Genomic DNA, 19717 nt, shown 5'->3' with positions numbered 1-19717 from the left:
CTGTGCCCCCGTGTATATTTCTGCACTCTTATACAGCATACTACACTGTAGATTTTCTGCGTTTACACTGTCTCCTTTTCTATCTCTCTCTTCTCTCTGTGTTCACTCTCTCTCAGTCTTTGTGCTACGCTTCCGCATCGTTGCACTTTGACACATCTGAGGGGAGTGGATTCTGTCATGGCTTGTTGTGGTCGCTTGGTTGGGAGATCATGGGTCTTAGTATGACACTCCTCATCAACTTGGCCTGAACGCTCACAATGTGTGCAAAACCTATTCTTTTTAGGTAGTTGTTGTGAGATGGGTTTAGTATCTTTAGTTTCCTTGGTTCTATTAGAGGAAGAGGTGTTACCCTTGGTTTGAGTTGCCTTCATAACTTGAGAGTTCTTACGTCCTCCAGTGTTTTCCTTCGTAGAAGTGGTTAGAGGATTTCTTGTGGACTTAATCATGTAGCCTCTTGTAAAGCAAGAATTGACATTCAAACTCATAAAACATTGGCAATCCGGGCAACAAAATAATGTGTTGTAAGTAGTTTATTTAAGAAGAATGTAACTTGATTGTCTTTTCAATTCGGTGAGCCTGTAATGGCAAGCTCGGTGAGTAAGTGCCTATATTCGGCCAACTTTACTTTCAAATCATAATAGAAAACTTCTATAGTTCATAATCAAGATTGATACTTTGGGTTCAATCTCTCTTTGCATAGCAGTCAAGGAGATGACTCCAAAGTTCGGATACTAGGGGGAAAAATGCTTTGATTGAGAGTGGAACTTAGGAAGTAACCCTTGTGAAGTTATGATAGGGTTTTGCTTATGGGACATGGAAACTCTCTAGGAATGTATTTGTGTTTTTATGAAAGTTTTGGTAATTACATGTTTTGGGGCTGTTTAAAGAGCTAATCGGTTTGTAATGCATTGCTAGCTCAACAACCCCTCTCGGGCCCAAAATTGGAACCGAAGAGGGACTATAAGAAAAGCTTAAGCCCATTTTTACCCCAAGGCGTCCCACCCCAAAGTAGATAGGGCATTGAACAGAGGGTGCATGAGAGCTGCCCAGCGGCCTACTAAGACTATAGAGGCGATGATTATCTTGCCAAGGGAGCCTAAGTGATCACCCTAGAGAGGCCAAGGCATTGGACAAGGGTGCTCCTCGCCAATTGCCGAGTGGCCTACTAAGATTTGCAAAGGTGGATGGAACCACATTGAATTTTTTGCCTTTTCTTTGAGGGTTTTAAATAAATTTTTCTTCTTGTCAAGTAAGTGTGCCTTAGGGGGAGATTGAAAAGGAATGGTTTGTTGAGAAATGGTAGTCATTAAGCTGATTACATTATTTAATTTTTATTTTGGTTTCCATTTACAGCCCTAGAAAGGCTCTTTTGTATCATCTATTAGTGTTAGGGTGCCACCCTAGAGTGTTCAATGACTCGTGCCTATAAATAGGGCATGGGCATTCATCCATCCGCACTCCACCTTACTCTCTCATTTATCCACACTCCACACTTACTCTCATTCATTCTTCATCATTCCCCCATCACACCTTTAGCCTTAGCCCTCTTACTATCCACACGCCTAACTTGGTGGATATCTAAGTTCATGGTGCTGTCCAACTGATCATGACACCTTTTGGAGGTCTTCTTCACATTGCCATCAGTTCTAGACACTCTAGATTGCTGCGTTTTGAGTCCATACAGCCTAGTGACCCATTCTTCATCATCTTCATTGGTGTGTTTGCTGGTTTCACTCCTCCTTGGATTGGTACGGCAGATCGTCTTCATCGTTATATTGTGTTTGTAGCTCCTGCTGCCACCCTAGCACCCATGTGACAGTTCCCGACCATCAAGCACTTTATGGAGGCTGTGTTTGGAGTAGTTTCAGGCTGTCTACAGTAGCTTACACTCTCTTTATCAGCCCTGTATCAAATATGTGCGTTTTTGTGTTTTCTTCACTCCTAAAGGGCTGCCCAACAGTCCCCTGTTTGTAGCCACTTACATGGAGAGGTCTTCATAAGATATTCTTGCATCTTTTGTTGGAGTAGCTGGCTACGAGTTGCCTTCATAGCAGCCATCATCTCAAAGAGATTTCAGCAGATCCTTCGTCTCTGACAGCTCATGAGGAGTGTGTTTTGCTACCTCTACTACTACCCTTCATCTTCTAGTGTCTACTCCGACATTCCATTGCTTGGAGGACTGCGTTTCACTCCCTTCATTGAGCAGCTCTTTCCCTCGTCGTTAACACCCGTCCCCGAAGGATTGTGTTTTGCTCCCTTCATAGTGCAGATTTCTTCTAGATGTTGTCACATGATCATCTAGGACACTATAGTCATCTTCGAGCTTTGCCCTATCGTATCATCTTGATTTATTCACTATGATTCAATGTTTATCATTCATCTTCACTCTTCTTCCGAGTTTTCTTCTTTTAATGTTTGCCGTATACTCTTGTGTTTCTCCTTGCAAGCCCTATGGTCTCTCTGATATTTTATGAGTGCGTTTTGTCTTGTCACTTTTTTTTGACATGGTTTTGGAGTAGAGGAGCTCAGAGAGCTAAAAATCGTCTTCATTGGAGAAGGCAAACAAAGGTTGCAAGTTCGGCATTACCTTTAGATTTCCCCTGCTTCCACTGCATGATCGAGAGTTACCCTTATCTTCTTCTCCTTCCCACTCTCCCTTCACATGTTTGCCACACTGATGTTATGGCCTCTCTGTAGATAGAAGGACTGACAATTGGGTGTACCTCTTGTAGCAAGGATGGTCATACCACTAAAGATTGTCGGAATTGATCTTTGCTCCCTAACCCCCCCTAGAGCGTGTCTTCCTTGTGGCACTTTTTTTGACACAGTATTGGAGCGGAGGAGCTCAGAGAGCTAAAAATCGTATTTATCAAAGGCAAATAAAGGTTGCAAATTCGGCATCACCTTTAGATTTCCCCTACTTCTACTATATGATTAGGAGACGCCCTTATCTTCTTCTCCCTCCCACTCTCCCTTTACATGTTTGCCGCACTGGTGTCATAGTTGCTCTATAGACAGAGGACCTATGACCGAGTATACGTTGTGTGGAGATTGTTGGCATTGACCTTTGCTTCCCCCCCCCCGGAGAGAGAGAGAGAGTCTCCCCCTTGGCATTCTTTGTGCCACCTCACCATTTTGGCCCGCAGAGATCATTCTGCATTGACTATCATATTTTTATGCTTAACGCAATAAGATAGATGCACATGATGCGCACTAAGCCCTTGCGAGTGAAAGGAGGCGACCGCACAAGGCAATAAGCCTTCTTGGAGACTGCCACAATGTGCTACAGAGGTTCCCTCCACCCATTTTCGGGTGCCGTGGCTTTCATGGCCATCGGTTTTGTAGTCTACTCTATCAAGAGATAGTGGTTGTTGGGTACATGGTCTCCTCATCAGTGTGCTCCTTCAAGAGACAATGGCTGTTCAACTCCTTCCTCTTTTTCGGCTCCATAGTCCACTCCACTAAGGGATGTTGTTGCCCACTTGTGGCTCTGCTGGAGCTACTATTTCCTCAGCTTCCTTGTATTGCTCCACAGACATAAACTTTGATGTGGGCATGGAGGAGATTCTATTTGATACCCCTCCCTCCACTCCCTCTTCTACTCAGGTTCGAGAGGCCACCTTTGGGAGTTGCCTAGCTTTTGTTCCATTGGAGCCCTAGATACCTTCTTCAACACTATTGGTGGCATTTTCTTCATCATCTGACACTCTGGAAGTTGTGATCCATGAGTTTCTTGATTCCCTCTCTCTTAGTGAGGGGGCTTCAGATGGGGACTGTCTTCCCCTTTAGAGGGAGATCCCATTCCTTTAGCTTCAGATGGGTTTCCTATGGGTCTTCACCCACCTTGTTGACAATCATTTTCCTTCGTAGGGTGGTTGACATCTCCATGCCATCTCACCCATTGATTCCGATTCCCATTGAATACCTAGTTTGGGGCCTTGGATGTTTTAGCCATGGCTTGGTGGCTAGACCTGCGTATTCCTTCTTGCATGGAGCCACTAAGCTTGTGGCTGTTAGCGGTCTAGTCAACTCATGTTTGAGCTTGGGATGTGCTTGGCATTCTAGTATTATTTAGATATTTTTTAGTAGTCATTTAGGTGATTATTTTGGCATTTTAGTTTGGCCGACCAGCATTAAATACTGGCTGATCTGATCACATTTATGGTACTATTTTGTCCTATTTAGTTGGGCTCCTCCTCCCCATTCATTCATTCATTCATTTGTAGATCCAATGCATGCTTTGTTGGAGAGAGGGAGCCGGTGCCAGTACCCATGCAACTCACTCTTGTACATGACTGCCTTGTGTTTGGTATATGGATTTCATTTCCAGATCACATCTCTGAGTTCTCCTATGCAATGTGCTCGTGTCTCCTTTGTCTTGTGTTGAGCAGTTTATTTCAGCATTCTTTCATACTTCGATTGTTGCATCCACTTCTAACATGGTATCAAATTTCAGGATCCCTGCTCCTGCTGTCGTTTTCTGCTGATTATAGGTCCTCTACTGCTGATCATTGATTTCCCCTATTTGCTGCCACCTCCTTACAGCCTGGCAACCCTCGTCTGTTGACAAATGCCTTATCTCCTACCCTTTGTAGGCTGTTTTTTCTGTTTAGCTCTCTGTGTTTACCTTTCCTACATTCGTTTCTTGCTGATTATCCCCTATTTGTTGCCACCTTCTTACAGCTTGGCGACCCATCTATTGACAAATGCCTTGTCTCCTACCCTTTGCAAGCTGTGTTTTCTGTTCAGCTCTCTGCGTTTACCTTTCCTACTTTTGTTTCTTGCTGATTATCTGCATCTAATGCTTGACATGTCAGCATTTTGTTGTATAGCTGCTGTGTTTATTGCATTTGATATTTTTTGTAGGTTGGGCGACAACATTATCCCGTCTTTGACAATGTTTCTTGACTGTAATCCATCTCTTTTCCCTGTTTTTGTTGTCATTTTTTGTGATCGGCTTGTCCTAGATTGCATGAGAACTCCCGTCAATGCAGGTTGAGTTTTGCTTTGGTTATCCTTTCTCTCTCTCTCTCTCTCTCTCTTCCCTGATGGCTCCCCATTGCCGTTCTACTGATGACAAATTACACTACCTTGATAACCTAACATGGAGTGTTTTTATGAAATCATGGTTTGTGCAGAAGCTGTTATGGTATGTTGTTTTTGGAGCTTTTGAGCGTCTTGAGCGTCTCACTCCTCTTCCAGTTGCTTTCGACGAGGACAACTATGGAGAAGCTGTGCTTACATGGGTTAACGATGATACCCGTGCATATTCTACTCTTCTTCGACACATATCTAAACTTCCGGCGGTCAACTTCTACATGACAGCTTCAACGATATGGGTGAAGCTTCATACCGAACGAAGCTTCTTTGACCATATGTGCTATTACCCTTTATGGATAGTTCTAGTATATGAAGTTTGACTCGAAGGATACTGTCACGAGGATGTGAAATTTTAAGATGCTTTAATCTTGTTGATAACATTTGATTAAGTTATTTATCAAATGTGCAAGGTTGTTTAGCACATGTGATGCACATGGCAGATATTTCATGGTTCTAGGCCAAGGATCCCGAGGATGCAGTGGGTGCCAAAGGCAAAAGTTATAATAAGTTATGTTTGACAAGTGCCAGGTGGTATTCAGTGTAAGATTTGGGCCTAGATCAATTTGTTGGCCACTAATGTCAGTGGTAACATTAGAGATTAGGCATTAATTAATTAATTAATGCTGGTGTAAGGGTCAACAACTGCTTAGGGATACTTGGAAGACAAATTGGCCTAGCCAATTTAATTGTTGGTTGGTGAAATTGATTTTTTGAGCACTAGAATAATTACTAAATTAATTTTCAAAATTACTACTCTAAAAATTAATTTAATAAGTATGATAATATTGAAAAATGGGATTAGAAGGTTGACACTTGGCAAAACTTGGCCATGCAAGTGGAAAAAACGTTTCTACGGGCTAGTGGAAGTCTATTTTAGCCATTGGAGAGAAAAGAAGGCTATTAGAGAGCAAGGAGAGGCTGTTGATGTGATTTCCAGCCACCAAGGATCAGTCCTTCAGTATGTGACAGCAATTTAGGGCCCTCTAGAAGCAGGTGACAGTAGGACAAGTTCCTTCTCGTATAGGTGATAGTAGAGAGGAGGGGGCAACAGTCTTTCTAGTGGTCCTAAGCTGTAGAGGATAGCTTCCATGGTTGTTTGAGCAGGGCGGCACTAGCTTTTCAATGTTCCTTGCGATGAAACTTTGAAATTTCTCTCGCTATAACATTCTCTCTCATCCCCCAGCTATTTCTTAAGTTATCTTAGCATTTTCTAGCAGTTTGAGCCATTAGAGCAAGAGATTTCAGTCAATCTTTTCTGTAAACCCTAATTTACAACAGAAATTAGGGTTTTGACAACCACCTCGGGATGCATGCTCAGAATTTAGGGCCTAGGACTTGAATTCGAGCAAGTGGAATTGAGAAATTTTAGAGAGGCCAACTAGCCAATATCGGATTTGGGGTTGAATTTGTCTTTCAAAGAGCAAGGTGAATGCCAAATCCCCAAGCAAGCCAAGGGTCAAATTGGTTTGGAGGCTTGTTTGTTAATTTTGACAGCAAGGACACTTGGATTAGTGGAGGGGATCTGAGGATCTCAGTTGTACTCCTTCCATTTGCAATATAAGATAAATAAATACTGCAAGGGGTGCTAGTTTGGGGCCAACAGGATGTTCAATGTCCAAGATTTAAGTGGTAAAGTGTGCATTTTCAGTTTACTGAATTTTATGCTTGCTGTAATTAGTGCTTAATCAGGTTATTTACCACCCTATCCGGGGAGGAAGGCTGGTTTCAGATACTTTTTAGTCATTCTTGCTTCGTGATACATGTAACATAGGTACAGGATCACCTGCAATACATGTAGTCTGCCCTTCCAGGCTCATCTTGTGGGGACTGTGCTCTACAAGCTCCCTTCAGAGTTTGATGGAGTGATCCATGCTTTGTGGGCCTAGATGTCATCGACGCCAGTGAGTATTACACATATGTCCCCGATGGTGCTTGAGTATGAGGCGTCCTTGCGGTTACAAGGCAGGCTTTCATCTCAGTATGGTACCTCCAACGAGGCATTTACCGCTTCGAAGAGGGGTGACACAAAGGAGAAGTCGAAGGCCTAGTGTTATCATTGTGGTAAGAAGGGACATATGTGCAAGGATTGCAAACAGTTAGCAGCTTTGAGGAAAAAGGAGAAGTAGCAGCAGGAGTATACGGACTCCACCTAATCATCCGCCTCCTCCAACTTTGACTCGGATCATTTGGCCAAGGCCAATTTTTAATGCACTAGACTTAGAATCAAAATGCACTTTGACTAGGGGTTCCAACACCCAAGATAAACACATTGGAACCCAAGATATGTACTCTACTAACTCAGTCACCAACAGATTTCATCCTGAACCACAACCAGCTGAGGAATCAGCCATTGTAAAGCTCTTCCATTATAAGGGAATTTTGCAAGGAGTGCTAGAATTTGGGGACAATTGATAGTGTTTCCATTTGAGTAGGAGCATTTTAGATCCCATGTTCACGAGTGTTTAATTTGCTGGTTTGCTGTTTTCTCTGCCTTGTAGTTGCACGTTAATGCACTACTGCCTTTTTGTTGATACTGAAGGCCAGTTTCAGTTGCCCTTAAATACCATAGTAGTTGTGTGATTTGTTGGCAAAATGCTCCTTATCTCCACCTTTGGGTAACATAATGAGCATATCCTCTCCTTCAGGTGACATGGCAAGTATTTCTTCATAGATGCACATGACTTGCTCTGCAATAACCTGTCTCTATAGACAATGTAATGGTACTCTTAAGTTGGCCTGGGTTTGTTTTGAGAAAAGGGGGGGGAGGGCTATGGAGGAAAGTAGTGAGGAGTAGAGGGAGAGTAGGTAGGGGGTTGGTTGAAATGAGGGCTGGAGCACAGATCACCATCTTTGCTAGCTAACAAAAATTGTGTGATAGATTTAGATATTTGTAGGTAACATGTGTATAACTTCTAGCCATTATGCACATAATGTTTTTTGTAGGCTCTTCACTGTACGTACTACAATTGTACTCCAAAATCGCACCGTGAGCTTTGCGTTAAATGACAAGATTATTATTGGAATTGACATCTCTACTTCATCTGCAGAAAGGTGAAGATCGTGTAATTATGATTTCTTCAAAAGAGGAGGACATAGTTGACTCTTGCACAGCTGCTGAATATGTGCTAGGCCGAGTGGCCAATATGATCGTTGAGGTGACTTCATGTTTCTGTAGAAGTGCTGGAATGTTATACGCATTTAAGGCCTCATGTTAATTGTGCCATTAGCTTTGTTGTTGAGGCTTTCCATCTTGTTTGGACAGGAACTTGAAGAAATTAATACAGCTCCAATTTCTGGGACACAAAGTCAGGGGTTGTCAAATTTGTTACGACTGTTGATTGGCCGTTCTCAAGCTGGTTGCTTAATTGGGAAGGGAGGTTTGGTCATTAAGGAAATCAGAGAGAAGACTGGAGCAGGTGTTCGAATTTTACCTCCTGACCAGATGCCTTTCAGTTCTTGCATATCTGATACTGATCGACTTGTGCAGGTGCAATTTAATGACCTACTAACTTTGGATATTTTATGTATGAAATTGTTAGTCGTCATCGTGCACCTGATCTTTGAGTTTGAAGCTAGATTGGAGGTTGCTAATAAATGATCATGCGCTGGATTTTGCAACAGTATTTAATAGTATGTAGGGAGATAGTAAACTCACTGGCATACATAGAACTATAGCAAGCACAGGTATGAAGTTGATCCAGGTTGCTTTGCATGTTACAATGATCCAAGGTAAACATGGGTCTAGTACTTTCACTGCTCCACCATGGAAGTTCAGTAATCGCTTTTTCGATTTCACTGCCCAATAAGCTCCCATATCCTTTGTAATGGAGTCATCTATACCTGCTTACTTAGCTTGTCCAGCATGGCCATGTACAATGAAAGCACCTACTCGTGGTAATCCCACCACAAAATCCATAGAAATGTGCTTCCAAGGTAGCTCCATAATGCGCAATGGAACCAACTTCTTTGGTGGCTTTTGGGTCATATCTCAAATCTGAAATGCAGAAGAATGCTTGATTTTGGCCCAAAACATATGCGTGGCCAACATCTTGAAAGCGGGTCCCCTCCACCACAACACCCTCCAACACTGTTCTCCTAGCTTGCATGGAGTGGTAAGGGAATACTAGGAGAAGAAATATAGTGTATGCCTTGCCTTGCAGGATGATGTTACACACTGCTGGCAGCATGCCCCCCCCAAATCCCCCCCCCAAACCCCACATCCCCACCCCCTGTCAGAGTGAGGCAATGCGGAAGGGAATGACCAAGACAAAGGGTAAATAGAGAGAAAAGAGAGAGAGAGAAAGAGACAATGAAACACAGAAAATCTGCAGTGAAGAATGCTGTATAGGAATGCAGAAATATACATGGGAGCAGAGTGAATATCTGCGTATGTCTCCACCTCGAAGATCTTAGTCTCTGTCAGCCCCATGAGCAGTTTCCATGGTCTACAGCCTGAAATCTGTGAAAACCAATTGATCAGGACTGTTGAAACCAGGGCCTATAAATAGGCTGGGAAAAACACGAAAAATAATGCAGCGCAGATGAATTAAATGCAGCCGACTGCTGTCCAACTGCGTACACCACGTCAGCTGCCACGTGGCTTGGCTCTTGCACTTGTCGTTTGCTAACCAACTGCTGTGCCTGTTGCTCTTGTCTAGGGAATGATCAGCTAACCAGCTCTAACACCCCCTCTTAGATCCTGGACATGGCAGAAGGCTAAGGGATGTGGAGTGCTGTCGAAGTAAAGCCTAGGGAAGCGCCTTTGTAAAAAAATTTGCAATATTGCCCTCGATCTTGCAATAGACTAGGGAAATGGTCTTATTCAGAATCTTCTCCCGAATGAAATGATACGGGATCTCAATATGCTTCGTTCGAGCATGAAATATAGGATTCCTGGCCAAGGCAACGCAACTCTCATTGTTGCACTACTGTAGAATAGTAGAACATGTTTGTGGGTAGCCAAGCTCCTCCAAGAGCCTATGAAGTCAGACGCTACTCGATACTTTGCCTTAGTCGAAGAAAGGGCAACTGTGGGTTGCTTCTTGCTGCTCCATGAAACAACACCAACACCCAAGGTAAAACAATAACCAATAGTAGAACTCCGATGATCCACATCACGAGCCTAATCGGAATCACTCCAACTTAGAAGTACCAAGTCCGGAGCACCTGTACCAATAGGATAATAGATCCCCAAAATCAGGAGTTCCCCGTAGTAGGAACCACAAAATTCTTTGAGTAGCTTGTCAGTGCACCATCTTGGGTTCACTCATGAACTTGGCCAGCACACCTACAGTGTACATAAGTTGACACGGGTATTAAGAAGCCAAATCAAGGAGCCAACCAACTGCCTATAATGGATAGCATTCGTCAAAGGAGAATTGGAATGAGTTGTAGCCTAATTCGGGTCCATAGGAGTCATAAGAGACTTGCATCCCTCCATCTCATATGTAATCAATAGCTCCTATTGTTGCTCCGCATTCGATAGATCTCATGATCTAGAAAAAAGTGAAGAAGTTCCATATCCGTCATCTCAAACTTCTCATGAAATGCTGCCTTCGTCTGCTTTACCATCTGAGTATGGTCACTTGCCACAATCAAGTGGTCCACATAAAGGACAAACAACACACGACCTCCACTTGAGGTGTGGATATACAGTTGGGGATCGGCTTTGGAACACCGATACTCTAATTTCTCTTGGAGAAACGAGTCAATCTTCTCATTCCAAGCATGGGGAGCCTGCTTAAGGCTAAGAGCCTTTCGCAACCTGTACTCCTTACCATCAGAAGAACCGAAGCTAGGAGGTTGCTCAACATAGATCTCCTTCAACTCTCCCTTCAAGAAGGCAGACTTTACATCCAGCTGATAGACCGGCCATCTCCTATGGCTAGCCAAGGCAAGAGCTACGCGCATAGTGGCCATTTGAGTTGTAGGTGCAAAGGTATCATGGAAATCAATGCCTCGGTGCTCTGCAAAACCTTTAGCAACAAGGTGGGCCTTGTGCTTGTCCAATGTGCCATCACTGCAGTACTTGGTCTTGAAGACCCATTTGATTCCAATGATCTTCTTATGAGGAGTCTTCGGCACGAGAAATCAAGTGCCATTCCTCTCAATCGACTTCAGTTCCATAGCTTTTCGCCAATGATCATGTTGTAAAGCCTTCTTTACGGAAGTCGGCTCGTGATCCTACATGACACGAGTCATCAAACAATAATTAGTGTAAACAAGCTCAGTGTGGTGTGCTTGGTTCTTGTGAGAATGCCACGAGCCATCCTGCGGCGGCTGCCACTCCTGAAGGCCCCCTCAATCCTTTCATCATGAAGAGTGTCATGAGCCCAACGAGGAGGAGGTTCGATCTCGCCTCGTCGCTCTCTATCTACTGAAGTTTTGGGAGGATCCACTAATGGCGGGGGAGCAATCGGTGAATCCGCTGGCTCAGAACTAAGCTCCTAATCTGAAGAAGAGTCCGCAAGAGGCAAAGGCTCCAAAGAAATAGTCGCTAGAGTCCAACTATCACTGGGATTGCTAAGAATAGGGTGTTCCTCACCCCTCTCTTTGAAGTTGGAACTTCCACGAACTGAACATCACGGCTCTTGTAGACATCTAGCTTAATAGGATCTTAAAATCGGTAGCCTTGAGACTGTGAGCTATAGCCCACAAATACTTGTCTTTTGGAAGCCGCTTCATATTTGTCACACTATATCTTCGTGATGCGAGCATAGGCATTATACCCTAAAACCTCGACATAAGAAACATTTGGCTTAGATCCAAAATACGCCTCAAATAGAGTCATGCTAACAACAGTGGAAGTAGGGGAACGATTAAGGATGTGAATTGCGGTAGCCACAGCTTCAGCCCATAGACACTGAGGTGTCTGACGACGCTCCATCATTGTACGGGTCATCTTGATCACAATGGAATTTTTCTGTTCCAAGATGCCATTCTCTTGAGGGGTGTTTGTATTGGCAAACTCCTAGTGAATACCACGATTTGTACAAAAACGAGCAAACTCATTAGAAACAAATTCTCTGCCCTTATCCGACTGTAAGGTCTTCAGCTTCGGGCCTGATCAGTTCACCTCAAAGAGCAACCAACCCTTAAAGTTGGAGAAAGCCTCCGACTTTAGCTTCAAGAAATGAGCTCATGTCATCTTGATGTAATCATCCACAATAAACATGAAATACAAGCACCCTTGAAGGGACTTCGTCTGCATCGGTCCACAAAGATTGGTAGAAACAAGCTCCAAGGGTGCTGAAGATTGCCTTGAAGCCTTGTTGGGAACAACATTACGAGTTTGCATCCCACGGATGCAAGATACACAAGGCTGCTAGCTCACCACAATATCCGACAAACCTCGAACAAGCTATCCCTTTGACGCTTTCTGAAGGTAATCATAATTGAGGTGGCCAAACCGAGCAGGCTAAAGCTCGGATTGAGTTTGGGAGGTAAGAAGAAGAGAAGTCAAGGCAGAAGAAGATTGCAACTTATTTACTCCATTCTTCTCATAACCTAAAGAAAGAACCTACCTCGATCCATGATCAAGAATCCGAAAAGAATTCGACCAAAAGGTTGAGGGCACAAATCTTGTGCACTGAAAGTAGATGGTACCCTAAGGCCAGCACATAAAGTACCTTGGATGTATGGGCACCACCATATCCATTTGGAATAAGATGCACGTTTTCTTGTCCCTATATGGGAATAGACGAACTGCCACCAATGAGAATTTGGCCATGCGAAGGTTGCAAATGAGCAACACCTGCTCAAGGAGTCATGTGCTGGGAGGAGGCACCACTTTCAACAATCCACTCCCGAGTGTATGGGGCCGTCAACGTAGCATTAGAGGTCATCAAGGGCGAATTCTCAACCACCTCCAAATGGAAGAGGACAGTTGATGAGGGAGCAGCCACTGCTCCGAAATCCTTTGAAGAGTTCTTCTTCTTCTCCTTCGCCTTCTTCTCCTTGTTGGGGTAATCCTTCTTCCAGTTGTTGAGAAACCTTTCACCCTTCACCCACAGTTTGCGTTTTTGCGTTTTTGCGTTTTTGCGTTTTGCGTTTAGGGTTTGCGTTTAGGGTTTGTAGCCCCAAAAAGGGGCGCTATCCTAGACTGACTGTGCCTATTTATAGGCCACTCTCTCATTCATTCCTCACGGCTGATTCATTCAGTCCGTCACCTCTTCTCTCCAACCTCTCCACTACCCTCACATCTCTTCAGGAGGACATTGTGGTTCGTGGCTGTCTTCATGATCTTCCTTGTGCTACGACACCCTTGTTGCCTTGTATCATGTTCACTCCATGATTCAGAACTTCATCATTCCATTCATTAGAGTTTCTTCTCTCTTCTCTTCTCTTCTCCATGTTTGCAGAGTTCACTTTGTGTTCCTCCCCGCAAACCCTACTGTCTCGCTGGTACGTCATCTTTTGACATGGTATCAGAGCTGGATCTGCTCAAACAACGGCAAAGATCCTCCACTCCAGTGAAGGCAAAGACCGGTGGCAGGTTCGGCATCCACTTCTCTTTTTCTTGCACTGCATCAAAATCTCGTTTTTGCAGATTTCAGGTATTTCAGCTTGCTGCCCACACCCCGAACGCGGAGGACATCACGGTCCAAGCTGGCCATTGTTGTCTAGAACAGTCTGGCGTCTGTTTCCAGCCTATCGCACACTGTTCGGATCTGATTTCAGCATATTGACTGTTGCTGCTGTTTTTTCATGCGTTTTTAGTCATTCTCTCTCCTGCAGGCTGTCCTGATTGCATTTTTAGCCTTTCTCTCTCCTACAGGCTGTCTTGCCTGTATTTTTAGTCTTTCTCTCTGTTGCTACCTGCATTTTTAGTATTTCTCTCCCCTGCAAGCTGTCCTACCTACGTTTTTAGTCTTTCTCTTTCCTGCAGGCTCTCATGCTTGCGTTTTTAGTCTTTCTCTCTCTTCACCTACGTTTTTCTACTGGTTGCAACCTCTTACTGCTGGCCACATCCTTCTCCCATTGGTAGCTCACTTTTAGTCCTTCCACTACCCTCCCACCCCTTGAGGCGGAGATTGCGGTTCGTGCTTCACATTGCCCTTACACCCCTTGAGGCGGACATTTCTGTTCATGGTTCATGGTGGCTGATGTCTTCCTTCTTCAGCAAGGCACACTGGTATCCATGGCTTCTTTACTAATAGATGACCAGGCTACTAGGTGCTGCTATTGTAGCATCATCGGATACATCACCGATGCTTGTCGACTTCCACCTTTGCTCCCCACCCCTCCGGAGTATATGCGTCTTCCACCAGGCACTCCTTGTGCCACCTCTTCTTTCTGGGCCACAAAGATCGTTCTGCATTGGCTATTAGAGTACTATGCTCAAGGTAATAAGACGTATCTGATGCGCACTAAGTCCTTTCGAGCACATGGAGGATCAATTGGCACTACGACCTCTTGGAGATCGTCGCAATGCCAGTGGCAGTCTTCTCCCACTTATTTTCAGGTACAGTGGCTTCCACGACCTACGGATCTACAGTCCGCTCCATCGAGAGACAGTGATTGTTTGATACCGTCTCCTCGTTAGTCTATTGCTTCGAGAGATAGTGGTTGCTTGACTCCTTCCTCTTCTTCGGCTACCCAGTCTGCTCCACTGGAGACAACGACTGTTGCCCACCTCTTGCTCATTCTGAGCCCTACCCTTCCCCACCCTCGACTACTCAGGTTCGAGAGGCTACCTTTGGGAGCTCTTCGGCATCCCAGATATCTTCTTTGACACGACCGGCGGCACTTCCTTCGTCATTAGACATTTTGGAGTCTGTGATCCATGAGTTTTTGGATTTCCTATCTACTTTAGAGGGGGATTCAGAGAGGGATATTATCTCTTTGCCCTCAAAGGGGGCATCTACTTCTTCTTCGACTTCAGCGTCTTCGACTTCAGCGGGGGCCCCTCCACCTCCCTGCTCAGAGGGGGAACCTGCTTCACATGAAGTTCTTCACCCATCCTCTACTTTCTTGCGATGGTTGTCTTCGACCAGTCATCTCTTGTACTGATACCCAGGATCTTCAGGTACCACCTAGATCGGGACCTCGGAGGTTCAGCCGTGACTTCCAGTTCACTCTGTCTACTGTTCTTTATTGCAGGTTTCCTTTTCGTTGGAGATCTTGGATCTTCAGGATCCTCTACATCTTCTTTTTCTACATCTTCTTACCTTGGTCACTTGGTCAGCATGGAGTCACCTCTCGAGATCGAGTATGGGCATATCCTTATGGTTCTCGGCACCACACAAAGTCTGACATTCCTCCTATGCATTGCATGTATTCATCATTTTTGTACTAGGATACTTGGGCAAGTGAACAATTTTCCCACGAGGGACACTGTGCAAGGGGCACCTGCTACATAAGCATTGCATCTCCACCTCACTCTTCTCTTGTTTCCCTTTTTGGGCTTGAGAGGGGGTGTTGAGAAATACTTCACCCTTCACCTGCAGTTTGTGTTTTTGCGTTTAGGGTTTGTAGCCCCAAAAAAGGGGCGCCATCCTAGACTGACTGTGCCTATTTATAGGCCACTCTCTCATTCATTCCTTACGGCTGATTCATTCAGTCCGCCACCTCTTCTCTCCAGCCTCTCCACTACCTTCACACCCCTTCAAGAGGACATTGTGGTTCGTGGTTCGTGGCTGTCTTCATCATCTTCCTTGTGCTACGGCACCCTTGTTCCCTTGTATCAGATTCACTCCATGATTCAAAACTTCATCATTTCATTCATTAGAGTTTCTTCTCTCTTCTCTTCTTTTCTCCATGTATGCCGAGTTCACTCCGTGTTTCTCCTTGCAAACCCTATTGTCTCGTTGGTACGTCATCTTTTGACACCAGTGATCAGTTTTGCCATAGATGTGATAAGTAGACTCCTTTTCTTTGTCCTTCTTAGATTTTTCCTCCTTATTTTTCTTTTGGTCCTTCCCCCTCTTTTGAGAGGAGTGACCAACCAAAGCCTCAGATTTCGAAGCATGGGACCTTTCTATTGTCAGAGTGTAGCGGTGCGGAAGCGTAGGACTGAGAGAGAGAGAACGCAGAGAGAAAAAGGGAGAGAAAGAGACAGCGTACAATGAAGATCTGCTGTATAAAGAATGCTGAATACAAAGATATACACGGGCGTAGTGCGCTGGACTGCGTGTCTCCACCTCGACGATGCGACCTGCTGTCCACCTCGAAGTCTGCTGCAGTCTGCACTGTCTGCTGTTTGAAATCTGTGAACAGAGACAGAAATCTGCACGGCACCGGTCTGTAATCTGCGACAGAGAAGAATAGGTAGACTGCTGAAGTCGTCGACAATAAATAGGCGAAAAACCACCTAGAACGGGGCGCCAGAAATAGGGCGCAGCCTGGTAAAAACGGCTGCAGGCAGTCGGACTGCCACGTGGTAGTCCGACTGCACAGTCCGACTGCAGCTGCTGGTCCGACTGCTGCTGCTGACTGTGCAGCTGCCTAAACAGGCTATGATCTCTAACACCCCCTCTCAGAGCCTGGACAGGGCAGAAGCCTGAGGGATCGGGAATGTTGCCGAAGTAGAGCCTGAGGAAGCGCCTTTGTAAACAAATCCGCAAGATTATCCTCCGTCTTGCAATACTCCACAGTGATGGTCTCATCCAGAAGCTTTTCTCGGATGAAGTGGTACTGAATCTCAATGTGCTTCGTCCGGGCATGAAAAACAGGATTCCTTGCCAAGGCAATGCAACTCTCATTGTCACATCGCAGCAATGTAGGACGAGTCTGGGGGCACCCAAGCTCCTCCAACAATCTCCGAAGCCACACAACCTCGCATGTGGTGGAAGATGCGGCCCGATACTCCGCCTCAGTAGACGAAAGGGCTACCGTGGGCTGCTTCTTGCTACTCCATGAAATAACACCTGCACCCAAAGTAAAGCAGTAACCTGTTGTAGACCGTCTGTGGTCTACGTCACCAGCCCAATCCGAGTCGCTCCAACCTGCAAGTACAAGATCTGACCCATCTGTCCCTGCGGGGTAATGAATCCCCAAATCAGACGTCCCCCTCAGATACCGAAGTATCCTCTGAGCAGCCTGCCAATGCACCGTCTTAGGTTCACTCATGAACCCTGCCAAGAGCCCAACAGCAAAACATAGATCAACCCTCGTGTTGAGAAGCCAAATCAAAGACCCTATCAACTGTCGATAGCGAGAAGCATCCGCCAAAGGAGAAGCTGAATGGGAAGTGGCCTTCCAGTTCGGATCCATAGGAGTAGAGAGGGCCCGACAATCTTCCATCTCAAAAGTCACCAAGAGCTCCTGTACATATCTCTGTTGGGAGAGAAAGATCCCCCTCTGAGACTGATAAATCTCATGGCCTAAAAAGAAATGGAGTAGCCCCAAATCCGTCATCTCGAACGTCCGATGTAAAGCTGACTTTGTCTCCTGGACCTGCTGTGCATCATCACCTGTGACAATCAAATCATCAACATATAATACAAACAGCACACAACCATCCTCGGAAGTGTGAACATACAGCTGCGGATCGGCCTTGGACCGCCGATATCCCAACTGAGTCTGGAGGAACGAATCAATCTTCTCGTTCCAAGCTCGCGGGGCCTGCTTGAGACCATACAAGGCCTTCTTCAACCTGTAGACTTTCCCATCTGAAGAACCAAAGCCAGGAAGCTGCTCAACGTAGATCTCCTCCTTCAAATCACCATTCAGGAAGGCCGGCTTCACATCCAGCTGATAAACAGGCCATCTCCTATGGCCAGCCAAAGCAAGAACAGCTCTAATGGTTGCCATACGAGCTGTAGGGGCAAAGGTATCATGACAGTCAATCCCTGGGCGCTGGGCAAAACCCTTAGCAACAAGGCGAGCCTTGTGCTTATCCAAAGTACCATCACTGAGATATTTGGTCCTGAAGATCCACTTGACTCCAATCACCTTCTTCTTCGGGGGGCGTGGCACAAGTGACCAAGTGCCATTCCTCTCAATAGCCTCCAACTCAGCTTCCATAGCTTTCTTCCATGGGGCGGACTGTAAAGCCTCCTTCACGGAGGTGGGCTCTCGATCCTGCATAACACGGGACATCAAACAATAATTGGAGCAAACAAGCTTCGAAGAATGCGCCTGGTGCCTCCGTGACCGCCGCGGACCATCCTGCGGTCCCCACTCCTCAGGAACCCCCTCGATCCCTGAATCACGGAGTGTGTCACGGGCCCAGCGAGGAGGAGGCCGAACCTCCCCTCGTCGTTCTCCATCAGTAGAAGACTCTGGAATGTCCACCGGTGGTAACTCCTCAGAAGGATCCGGTGGAACAGTAGACTCTGTGTCAGAAACAGAATCATAATCAAACGGCACAGGCTCCAGTGGAACTGTAGAAGGAGCCAAACTCTCCCCTGGATCTCCAAGAACGGGACGCTCCTCACCCGTTGAAGAAGCCGGAACCTCCACAAACCGCACATCACGGCTAGTATATACATCCCGCTTAACGGGATCATATAGTCGGTAGCCTTGGGACTGAGAGCTATAGCCAACAAATACCTGTTTTCGGGAAGCCGCTTCAAATTTGTCACGGTGAGCCTTGGGAATGTGAACATAGGCATCACACCCAAAGACCCGAAAGTAAGAAACATCTGGCTTCGTCCCAAAATAAGCCTCAAATGGAGTCATCCCTTCCACAGCCGAAGTAGGGGATCGATTAAGGATGTGGACTGCAGTAGCCACAGCCTCGGCCCACAGAACCTGAGGGGTTTGTCGGTGCTCCATCATGGTGTGCGCCATCTCGATCACACTGCGGTTCTTCCGTTCTAGAATACAATTTTCTTGAGGAGTATTGGTATTGGCAAACTCCTGGTGAATTCCTCTATCTGCACAAAACCGAGCAAATTCATTAGACACAAATTCACCTCCCTTGTCGGATCGCAAGGTCTTCAACTTCCGGCCTGATCGGTTCTTCTCAAAGAGAAGCCAATCCTTGAAGTGCGAGAAAGCTTCTGATTTTAGTGTCAAAAAATAGGCCCATGTCATCCTGCTATAGTCATCCACGATCAGCATGAAGTACGAGCTCCCACGTAGGGACTCATTCCTCATAGGGCCACATAGATCCGTAGATACTAGCTCCATCGGTGAAGTAGACCGCCGCGAAGCTGTGTGGGGAATGGCATCCCGATGCTGCTTCCCCGGTATGCAGGAGACACATGGATGCTGGCTCACCACTATATCCGGCAACCCTCGAACAAGCTGTCCACGTGACGCCTTCCGAAGATAGTCATAGTTCAGGTGACCAAACCGAGCATGCCATAATTCAGACTGTGACTGTGAGGTAAGAAGAAGAGAAGAGAGGGCAGTGGAAGACTTCAGTTTGTAAATGCCGTTCTCCTCATATCCAGATGATAGAACCTTCCTCGATTCACGATCAAGGACTCGCACAGTAGAACTGTCAAATTCCACCAAAAGACCAAGGGAGCAAATCTTATGAATTGAAAGGAGATGGTACCCTAATCCTGGTACATGCAAAACCTCTGAGGTATGGGTGCCACCTCGTCCATCCGGAATAAGCTGCATCTTACCCTGACTTGCAATAGAAACTGAAGAGTTGTCTCCAATGAGAACCTGCCTACGCGAAGGTCGCAGCTGGGCAACACTATCTGACGAAGGAGTCATG

The 19717-nt window shown here is 45.7% G+C and overlaps 1 protein-coding gene across 1 annotated transcript in view; it reads left to right on the top strand.

Annotated features, from left to right (window-relative positions):
* The window catches only part of LOC148022544 (uncharacterized), a 72885-nt gene that overhangs the window by 14013 nt on the left and 39155 nt on the right, over positions 1-19717 (top strand). Inside the window, exons 2-3 of the mRNA XM_087695490.1 lie at positions 8148-8255; positions 8363-8587. Of these exons, the coding sequence (XP_087551616.1) occupies positions 8148-8255; positions 8363-8587 (333 nt within the window). The remainder of the gene's footprint in view (positions 1-8147; positions 8256-8362; positions 8588-19717) is intronic.

Source organism: Lygodium microphyllum, chromosome 16 (genome assembly GCF_053477565.2).
Source record: "Lygodium microphyllum isolate KBCC chromosome 16, Lygodium_microphyllum_v1.1.10, whole genome shotgun sequence".
Lineage (NCBI taxonomy): Eukaryota > Viridiplantae > Streptophyta > Polypodiopsida > Schizaeales > Lygodiaceae > Lygodium > Lygodium microphyllum.
Note: the sequence above shows the minus strand (reverse complement) of the source record. Positions and strands in the feature narration are given on the sequence as shown.